This window comes from Vicia villosa, linkage group LG7, assembly GCF_029867415.1.
Source record: "Vicia villosa cultivar HV-30 ecotype Madison, WI linkage group LG7, Vvil1.0, whole genome shotgun sequence".
NCBI lineage: Eukaryota > Viridiplantae > Streptophyta > Magnoliopsida > Fabales > Fabaceae > Vicia > Vicia villosa.
This window is the reverse complement of record NC_081186.1, coordinates 118,108,180-118,118,013: the sequence shown is the minus strand read 5'-3', so window position 1 is coordinate 118,118,013 and position 9,834 is coordinate 118,108,180. Positions and strand designations below refer to the sequence as shown.

The 9,834-nt window shown below is 34.4% G+C and overlaps 2 protein-coding genes across 5 annotated transcripts in view; one reads left to right on the top strand and one right to left on the bottom strand.

Moving 5' to 3' along the window:
• Positions 1-1,654: 1,654 nt before the first annotated feature.
• Positions 1,655-3,999, top strand: LOC131616704 (cytochrome P450 704C1-like). The gene is made up of 6 exons (XM_058888120.1): positions 1,655-2,093; positions 2,381-2,596; positions 2,688-2,978; positions 3,091-3,411; positions 3,483-3,686; positions 3,779-3,999. Exons 1-6 carry the CDS (start codon positions 1,770-1,772, stop codon positions 3,959-3,961), a joined length of 1,539 nt encoding a protein of 512 aa, XP_058744103.1. The 5' UTR covers positions 1,655-1,769; the 3' UTR covers positions 3,962-3,999.
• Positions 4,000-4,075: 76 nt separating this feature from the next.
• The window catches only part of LOC131616703 (BEACH domain-containing protein C2-like), a 42,488-nt gene continuing 36,729 nt past the window's right edge, over positions 4,076-9,834 (bottom strand). Inside the window, exons 25-32 of one of the 4 annotated variants that reach the window (XM_058888118.1) lie at positions 9,747-9,831; positions 9,522-9,642; positions 9,247-9,343; positions 7,869-7,982; positions 6,914-7,280; positions 5,410-6,158; positions 4,740-4,862; positions 4,076-4,441 (exon numbers count right to left, since the gene is read on the bottom strand). In XM_058888118.1, coding sequence (XP_058744101.1) covers positions 4,397-4,441; positions 4,740-4,862; positions 5,410-6,158; positions 6,914-7,280; positions 7,869-7,982; positions 9,247-9,343; positions 9,522-9,642; positions 9,747-9,831 — 1,701 coding nt within the window. In that variant the 3' untranslated portion in view covers positions 4,076-4,396. Of the gene's footprint in view, positions 4,442-4,739; positions 4,863-5,409; positions 6,159-6,913; positions 7,281-7,868; positions 7,988-9,246; positions 9,344-9,521; positions 9,643-9,746; positions 9,832-9,834 lie in introns of those variants that run through there. The other 3 variants (XR_009288195.1, XR_009288196.1, XR_009288198.1) reach the window with 3 other exon arrangements.

Below are 9,834 nucleotides of genomic sequence, written 5' to 3'. Positions count from 1 at the left end.
CAGTACTATGGATATTGTGGTTCAAAGGGCGTTGAAGAAAAAAGTTCGTGATATTGCCTATCCATCCACATCTTCAATGTGTCCACCGCCGGTGAAATACAAGCCAAAGAGAGGAGTTAAGAAGAGTAGAAAATGGAAAGAAAGTGATGTGCATCGTGATCCAAGTCAGTGAGAATATGTTGATGCTTCGCAAAGGAGTCAGACTACAAAGAGATCATGCACACAATCAAGTGGGTGTCAATCGTCAACCATGACAATTGGTAAGCAACCTTCTATCAATTCTGCAAAAGTCAAGTACTTGTTACAGTTTTCTGCTTTCTATCATCCATACATCGATGACATTGTTGATGTTGAACCGGATGAAAATTGTGGTTTTCGTTGTATTTCATCTGCATTAGGATGGGGAAGATGCATGTTATGATGTTCGAAGACAGTTGCATACTCAAACCCAGCAACACGCATATTTGTTTTCCAAGTTGTTCTATAACACCGTCTCTGATGTTAGTAATTCATTACTCGTAAAACACTTGGGTCTTCAGGGTAAGGAGAAATGGATGACGATTCCCGATATTGGTTACCCTATTGCTTCTAAATACAGTGTTGTATTTGTTTCTCTTTCCATGTTAATGAACATAACATTTTTCCCGCTTCTCATAGCTCCACCCCCATACACTAGTCGACATACGATCATTGTTGTTGGTTTTGTCAAGGGTAATCATTGGGTTCAGATATAGTTGAGACCCGATTGACCACTGCCTCCCGTCACTGATCGTTAGAGTAAAAATTGTTCTAATAATGCAAAGCATGAGAATCAGCATATGCGGGTTGGTTCAGACACTAGGAAGAACTGGCTGGAAAGTTAGACATAGGAAAGAATGTTTCTATGGATGCAAAAACTATTGTGATGTTGTAATGATAGATATGTATGGCATTTATTCTATTTATATATTAAGACGGTTATATATTAAAACTGTTGATATTTATTCTATTTGTGTTATTCAAGTTTAAAAAAATTAATTCCCAGTATTATCCGAAATTTGAAATTTCTGGTATTTTTCTTTTACCAAAAATTTAAAATTTCTTGTCATTTTATACACTGAAATCATATCGGAAATTTAAAATATCCGGTAAAATTTTCGGTACCGGATATTTCAAATTTCCGGTAGTTTTATTCACTGAATTCATACCGGAAATTTGAAATATCCGGTAAAATTTCCGGTATCGGATATTTCAAATTTCCGATATCGAATATTTCAAATTTACGGTATTAATATTAACTGGTGATGCATACCGCAAATTTCAAATATCTAGTACCGAAAATTTTATATCTCCGGTATGGATCATCATGCGCAGTAATTTGGTAAATCTTACCAAATATCCGGTACATTTGCGAAATTTCCGATACAGAACTGAAAATTTCAAAAAATTTGGTATTTTGTAGGGGTAATATGGTAAAAACTCCACCTTATAGGTGACATGTATAAAAAAAGGGGTGACATGTAAGTTCTTCTTAAATTTGGGTTCGAATAGCGAAATCTCTTTTTGTTATTTTTAAAGAATGAATTTTCACTATTACTCAAATAAGACATTTTTTTATGAGAGGGACTAACTAATAATAAATTAATGATAGTTGGCTGATTGCTATCATTAATATCAATAGAATCGGTTGCATTTATATAGTTGGCTGATTGTTAACATTAAAATCATTACAAAATAACATAATCTCTGACTCTGCAATAACATTATCTTCTTCCCTAAACTCACAAACCATGACATTTCCATTACCATCCATGGATATTCTATCAAATCCTTATCTTTTTGCTATTTTCTCTGCATCTTTAACTCTTTTAGTGCTTCAATTTCCATTCAAAAAATTGAACAATAACAATAAGATTCATAAGAAGTATCATCCTGTTGCTGGAACTGTATTCAATCAGTTGATGAACTTCAACACACTTCATCATTATATGACTGATCTTGCAAGGAAATACAAGACATACAGGTTGCTTAACCCTTTCAGAAATGAAGTTTATACTGCAGAACCAAACAATGTTGAGTATATACTCAAAACCAATTTTGACAATTATGGAAAGGTTAGTAGATTGGTCATAATTCTCATTGAATTTTACTATGGTTTACGAATGAACATTTTGGTTGTTTAGAGTTGAATTAGATTTGGAAAGTTTCCACTTATATATGCATTTGTAGATTTAGAAAGTTTCTACTTATATGTTTGGTTTGACTTTCGGAAGAGGCAAAAGCAATTCTTGAGATGTAGAATTCATTCTTGAGTGATTTTGAGATGTTTGATTCTTCTAAAGTAGAATTGATTCTTCTTAGATGGATGATGTATGCTTTAATATCTTCAATTTCTGTGTAGGGGTTGTACAACTACCACAATTTGAAGGATTTACTAGGAGATGGGATTTTCACGGTTGATGGCGAGAAATGGCGTGAACAGAGGAAGATATCAAGTCATGAATTCTCCACCAAGATGTTAAGAGATTTCAGTACTTTAATATTCAGAAAGAATGCAGCAAAAGTTGCAAATATTGTGTCTGAAGCGGCAACTTCTAATACTAAGTTAGAAATTCAAGTGAGTAAATAAACTATTTGAAAGATGTTACCATATACCTTTTTTTTATTTGTTATGTTAGCATGTTAACTCGATAAAATAATTTATCTAGGATCTTTTCATGAAATCAACACTGGATTCAATTTTCAAAGTTGCATTTGGAACTGAACTTGACAGCATGTGTGGAACAAATGAAGAAGGGACAATTTTCGCCAATGCATTCGATTCTGCAAGCGAGTTAACGCTTTATCGTTATGTTGATGTCTTCTGGAAGATAAAGAAGTTTCTCAATATTGGAGCAGAGGCAGAATTAAAGAAAAACACTCGAGTCTTAAATGAATTCGTTATTAAGCTAATCAACACCAGAATTCAGCAAATGAAGAATTCAAAGGGTGATTCTATTGTAAGCCTACTTTTTGCAACTATGAAAATTTTCTCAAACTATTATCTGTGTCAATGTTTCTTAGGTATTTATCATGAACAATGTATTTTTCACTTTTGCATGTTCGATGTAGAGGAAAAGTGGAGATATTCTCTCGAGGTTTCTGCTAGTGAAGGAATATGATACAACATACTTAAGAGATATAATTCTGAACTTTGTTATTGCCGGGAAAGACACGACGGCCGCTACACTTTCTTGGTTCATTTACATGCTATGCAAGTATCCTGCAGTACAAGAAAAAGTTGCAGAAGAAGTGAGAGAAGCAACAAACACAAAAACAATTAGTAGCTGCACTGAGTTTGTTTCAAGGGTAACAGATGAAGCTATTGAAAAGATGAATTATCTCTATGCAGCACTCACAGAAACTCTCAGACTTTATCCTGCAGTTCCGGTGGTAAGATAAAATTTGAATATTACTTGGCCTATAGTATGAATGTGATTATCAAGATTATTTTCATGCTGCAGGATGCAAAGATTTGCTTTTCTGATGATACATTACCAGATGGATATAGTGTAAGAAAAGGAGACATGGTGTGTTACCAACCTTATGCAATGGGGAGGATGAAGTTCATATGGGGTGATGATGCAGAGGAATTTAGACCAGAAAGATGGCTTGATGAGAATGGCATTTTTCAGCCAGAAAGCCCTTTCAAGTTTACTGCTTTTCAGGTTAGTAGAATTTTATAATGGACAAGTAACATTTATTCAAATTTGTTCCTTTGCAAAAGCATATGCTAAAATGAATTTTGATTCATATGCAGGCTGGTCCTCGGATATGCCTTGGGAAAGAGTTTGCTTATAGACAGATGAAGATATTCTCAGCTGTTTTATTAGGTTGTTTTCGTTTCAAATTGAATGATGAGAAGAAAAATGTGACTTATAAGACAATGATAAATCTTCATATTGATGGAGGTCTTGAAATCAAAGCATCACCCAGGGATTAGAAGGAAATTGTTCAATAAAATATACTTATTTTTATGGTGATGGTTGGCTATATTCATCAATATGAAAAATGAAGAGAGAAAAACTATTTAACCCTGTTTTTCAATTGACTATGATAATAAAAATTCTGGGGTAAAAATTATTGGCCCAAACCTCAGATAGAAGCTTGTAAAATATTTACACTTAAGCACAACTGGGAGAGCAGACTAACCTTATTCTAAAGCTATACCTAAGAGCCGAATATTTTTTTGGTAAGAGTTAGTTGTTACATATGTTACAAGACATTTCTAAACCATAAAAACGTAACAAAGTTGCTTACAAAAAGGAGTGCAACATCCCCATTATGACATTCCTAGTAGTTGTTATGTATAAAAGATCTGTACATCACTTTTGGATACTCTAAAAGCTGACTTTATGAGGTGCCTAAGTCCATCCTCTTACCAACCAAGTTTGAGCATTTGATCCACCACTTTCAAGCTTAACTGCAACCAATAAGCTTAAGAGTTACAGCCATGGTATATAAAGTAAGATTTACTAAAATATATGCTGAAGGTATTGTTAGTAGTGTTATTATGGTGGATTAAAGGAATAATCATGGTTTTTCAAATAAGATTTAACAAAATATATGTATAAAAACAGTGAATATTACTATGTTGGATTGTACAAATAATCATGGAATACTCATTCTGAGGGCATGCTGTGAATATAGAAAAACAGTGATTCAATGTAGGCTATAATTGATATTTGACCAGGATCTTTATCGACAGTAATTCAACTTACAGCTGGATCAGTGAAGATAACCAATTTTTTATCTGAAGTTGAAACCAAAAGATTTGTGTTATCCTTATTTAGAGCAAGAGCTGTAATATCTTGTCCTTCTTTCAGTTTCAATACATGGAAAACCTACAGAAAATAGTATGGTAGAGTAGTTAGCTAACACACAGTGACTCTGGATTCTAGAGGTTTACAAGATTCAGAATGCAAAACCCCTTCTCCTGCTCAAAAAAATTGCTAGATTATGTCGGCTTACAGAAAACGGTGGCCTATTGCATGAGTCTCACACCAGAAAGGGAAGATGTATGCAACCTTACCCCGCAAGCGGAAAGGTTGTCTCTAGGATTTGAATCTGTGACCTACGAGTCACAAGTCAGCATACAACCTTTCTTTTGGTCTGAGGCTCACCTTCTAAATAAGATTTGCTACACACACTTTAGTTTTTGGTCCATAGAAAGAATGTTTTCTGAATGGGAGTGAAATGATGAATATACAGAAAATATCTAACTTTGATGAAAAAGAAAAAGCTTCACATTACTTTCTGAAGTCAGCTATGTCATTTGTAAACTCAAATTTATAGACGTTTTTTACGACGATTCAACGGGAAAAAATAGAAAAGAAAGGCTGGTTCTTAATTTATTTGTGGCATTTCATTTTAAACATCTTTATATTGTACCTCTAGAGTCTGCAAATCCAGGAAGCAAATTGCTGGTGTTGGAATATTTATTATGTTGTTACTTTCCTGAGTATCTTCTTGTTCTGAATGAAAATCGGCAGCAGTTGACTGACTTGACTGCAAATTCCCACCATCGGCCCCACCATTAATTCCAATCAAAGCATTCCTCCCATCATGAGAAATCTCCATGCAACTAATGCTGGTAGAGAAAGATAATTCTGTTTTAGCTATTAAAAGACCATTAACAGTAAAGGTACTGAGAGCATGCTGCAATTCATTCCAAGTCATGATAACCCCTTCAGAGGAAAGGCAAACAGCATGGGCTAGCACACCATCCAGCCTTCGAACTAAACGTCCCGTTCTTATAGAGTGCACGAGAACATCTGATGTGTCGGAGCAAGAAACCACTATTCCAAGATCTGAGCTAACACAACAACTGAGTATTTCACTTTGGTGCCCCTGAAGTACCTGTAATGGACCCTCAATACGACGTCTACGGTTCTTTTCTATAAAATGAGATGAAGAGTTACTGCTGGTTGACGGAGATTCTGATATGACACTTGAGTGAGATGCAAGTGATTTATGTATTCTCCAGAGTAATATTGTTGTATCTCGGGATCCTGACACCAGGTAGTTACTATCGGATGAAAGGCCAAGGCAAGTTACTGGAGCACAGTGCGCATTGGCTGTTTCCAAGGTTTTGGCTCCATCAGAGGATATCACTCTAATACTATTATCAGCATGCCCACCTAATCAAAAAACAATTTTTCAGGTTAGAAACAAAATACCTAGCCAGTCCCAGTATAATTAGCAAGTACCGCTCACAAATGAAAAATCAACTTTGCCAAAATGGCCGCATAGTTGAAGTATCTGTTTAAAAATGTGGCTAAAATTAATATACAGGATGCTGCAATAAGTGCTCAATTTGTTTTGCCACTGCTTCAATTAATAGGTATTTTCCTGTGTAAAGGTGTAAATTCTGTGTGACTATACTTAGATCACACTCCTTGTATTTATAATATTTATAATGGTATTACAATAAATACATTTAATGTATAATGAATAAGCATTATACTAGGAAGTTGTATACTCAATGAATACTAACAACTAATGTAGAATATCAAGTTTTATTTAATTCTAACATCCTGCAAATACTCAAAGAGGTTGGGACTGTTTAAATATAATTTTTTATATATAAAAAGGTGTAATTGTAAAAATGTGATGTTACATATAATTTTCTTCCTTTTCTAGTATTATACTAGAAAAAATGGAAAAGATAATTCCACACAGGTACTGTTTAACATCAAGAAACCCCCACACATTCATCGCTTTGAGAAACAAAATCCTTAAAATTGATAAATGGTGTGTGATCTAATTATCCATTGTAGCAAGCCATGAGTCACTCCAATACTTACTAACTTGTTAAGTAATTTGATAAGAGATCATTTCTCAAAATAATACTATAGGAAGCATATCTGAAAAATCCTAGCTTGTCTAGACTTACCAGTTATAATTTCTTGGTCACAAGTTATTGAGATGATAGCCTGGCTTCTAATTCCGGAAACACCAAATGCCAATGCTTGAGGATATTGCCACTCTTCACCAGATCCTGAAGGCCCTTTGAACATGCGCATTAGTGTTCCGCCACCAGAGCCGGATGCAGCTTTTCCATGTTGAAAGAGGAATGGAGTACCATGGCCATCAGGTGTATTGGGTTGCCACTTGTGTTTTGCAACATGAGCTGCTGGTGCACTCCAATCAACAACCACTATCATATCTGAAGATGCTTGAATGGCAGCCGCAGGTAGATTGCAGTTTTCAGGAGATGGAACAACATATGGTTGGACTACTTTTGGGTTGCGGAATATTGTCTTGACATGCAAAGAAATATATGCACAATTATTGTTATCACATCACATGCTCTCATCCTCAAAAGTCAAGGAAACATAGAAGGGCATTTCAAGTACACTTCATCAGCACAAATGTTTTGGACAAATCTTGAAACATAAAGAGAAACCTTTTATTTATAGAGGAGTGAAAGTGGAATTTGATCCCAACACCCAATCCTTGCAAAACTGAAGTAAACTTTACCATCTGAACTATATACCATTATATTACCCAAATAGATACCCCATTATATTGCCAAAAAAACAAATTTGTCCTCAAATAATGTTATACACCCAAACACATTCAATTTTGAAACATAACATTTCACACACAAACACATTCAAAGTTAGGGTAAACCCTTTTTTCATCCATCAAAGATACATCGTCAATTTCCTGCGTTTTGAAAATTGTATGTTTTCCAACAAGATCGTGGTTTGCAATGCTAGAAAAGTTAAGCAAATTGAGAATTTTCAAAAGGCTGCTGCTTGATTATGCAAAAAACACAAGAATTAGAAGCAGGCAAGGGAAGCATACTTAGATGTTTGTGTCAAACTAAGCCAGTCAATAATTACCTGCAAATGCAGAACTTCAGTTACAGGTATCTTCTTCAAGTGAGGAACTTTCAGAAGTTGAGATGGTGTTTGTCCAAAATAAGCAATCTGATCTTGTGTAGCCCGCTGTTGTGCCTTTACTTGTCACACATGAAAGAAATTAAGAAGTTGCAGAAAAGGTAAGATGTAGAGTAATATATCACACACCCCAGAAAAGCTACCGGTCTAGCAAGGGGTGATCAGTTAATTATAGCCTAATTGAAATGAAAAATAGATTCTCAGAAGATAAAGAGAAGGACTGCAGTGAAAAGAGGATGAGATAAGTTCAGAATCTCAGACACAGGAACTGGAAGAAAAAAAATACACAAAGCAAATAAACATTCAGATGAGAATTCTTCAATCCACATGTCTACCAAGATGACTCCCTCAAAGCAATCACATGTTAGACACCAGAATAATCCCTAGTGGAAAACAACTCTATCCTAAAGCAAGTTTATGGATATAAATGGGAGTATTAATAAGAATAAATTAGAATCCAAACTTAAAATAGATTACAACTGTGTAGTTTCTCCATTGAGATTCTAGAATAATTTAGTTCATCTCTTGGAATAAAAAAATCAAATACCACATTGAAAAGAGATAAAGCCTGATTTTTTTTTATAAAGAATGACATCTTGGACCACTGATCATTTTAACCACACACCAAGCCCAATAATGTTTGGCATGAGACAGTCTATCGGAAAAACTCAAGTCTTACATATGACTTGAATACAATTTATAAAGAGTGACACTTGTTGCCTTACAAGTCGGTTTAATAAGGATGAGTTAGGTCCAATTCAAAACCTAATACAAACCTAACACTATAAAATAAATTTAATCTGCTAGGGAAGAGGAATTTAAAGGACTTTTCCCTTTCACAAAAAAAAAAAGGCTTTTATCTCATCTTTTCTGCACCTGTCTCAGTTTTCTGCAACTTGCACTGATACGAAGTTATATTGACAAAATTAGGGATCATATTTTCTAGTAAAAGCACTCCCGTGTTTAAAAATCTTAATATGTACAAATGGGGCCTAATTTATAATTTTATATTAGACTTTCAACATATTTGTGATTACTCTGATACAATGAGTGTTTAAATAATGAGGCCTAGATGACACCTAGATCTGTTGTGTAAAAACACGGATTCTCTCATAAATTCTCGTTTTCTTCTTTCTTCACCGATTAAGTATGTACAAATTGCTATAATTAGCACTTAATATTTCAATTTTTTAGCCGAAGAAATTAATTCTCATAACTCATGTGGAATATTCTTATCTATTCTCTCTATTTTTTGGGAGTTGAGATTGTGTGTTACTCAAACAACCAATTAAATTTTAAATATGAAGAATAGGATACATACCGGGTCTGAAATTTTATCAATATCCACTGTCCCTTCATAAGTAATATAAAAGAAAACATTATTTGCTGCAATAGCCTCTTTGCCCTGTTGCTTATACCTGTATGTTCCAAGTCATTAATTTAATCAGGAATAAATTGTTATGAACAATAATAGTGAAAAGTTGAAAAGGAATGTTATACATCTCTGTATTGATAGTACAAACTTGTGAAAAAAGAAAATCACGAGGTCAATCCAAAAGCAATAGGAGAAACTGAAGCGTATGAAAAACAACCTACCCAAATATGAGGTCAATCCACTCATGCAAATGAGCCGACACGTACTCACTTTCCAGAGCCATCCTATGCTTATGCACAAAATCAACTGGATTCTCAGCCCAAGCAGGAAGTTTTACAGTATCTGGTAATGTAGAAATAAATGACAAACAAGAGCTACAATATGCATGTGAGTATAAAACAGCGTCTTCTGAAATAACTATTTGCTGAAAACCTTAATGAGCATACCAAGCTTTTCTCCCAACTGTGTTGTCCCAAAATCAATTGAATTTTCATTTGTGAGGACCTCAGGGAGATAAAATAACTCTGGAACCTA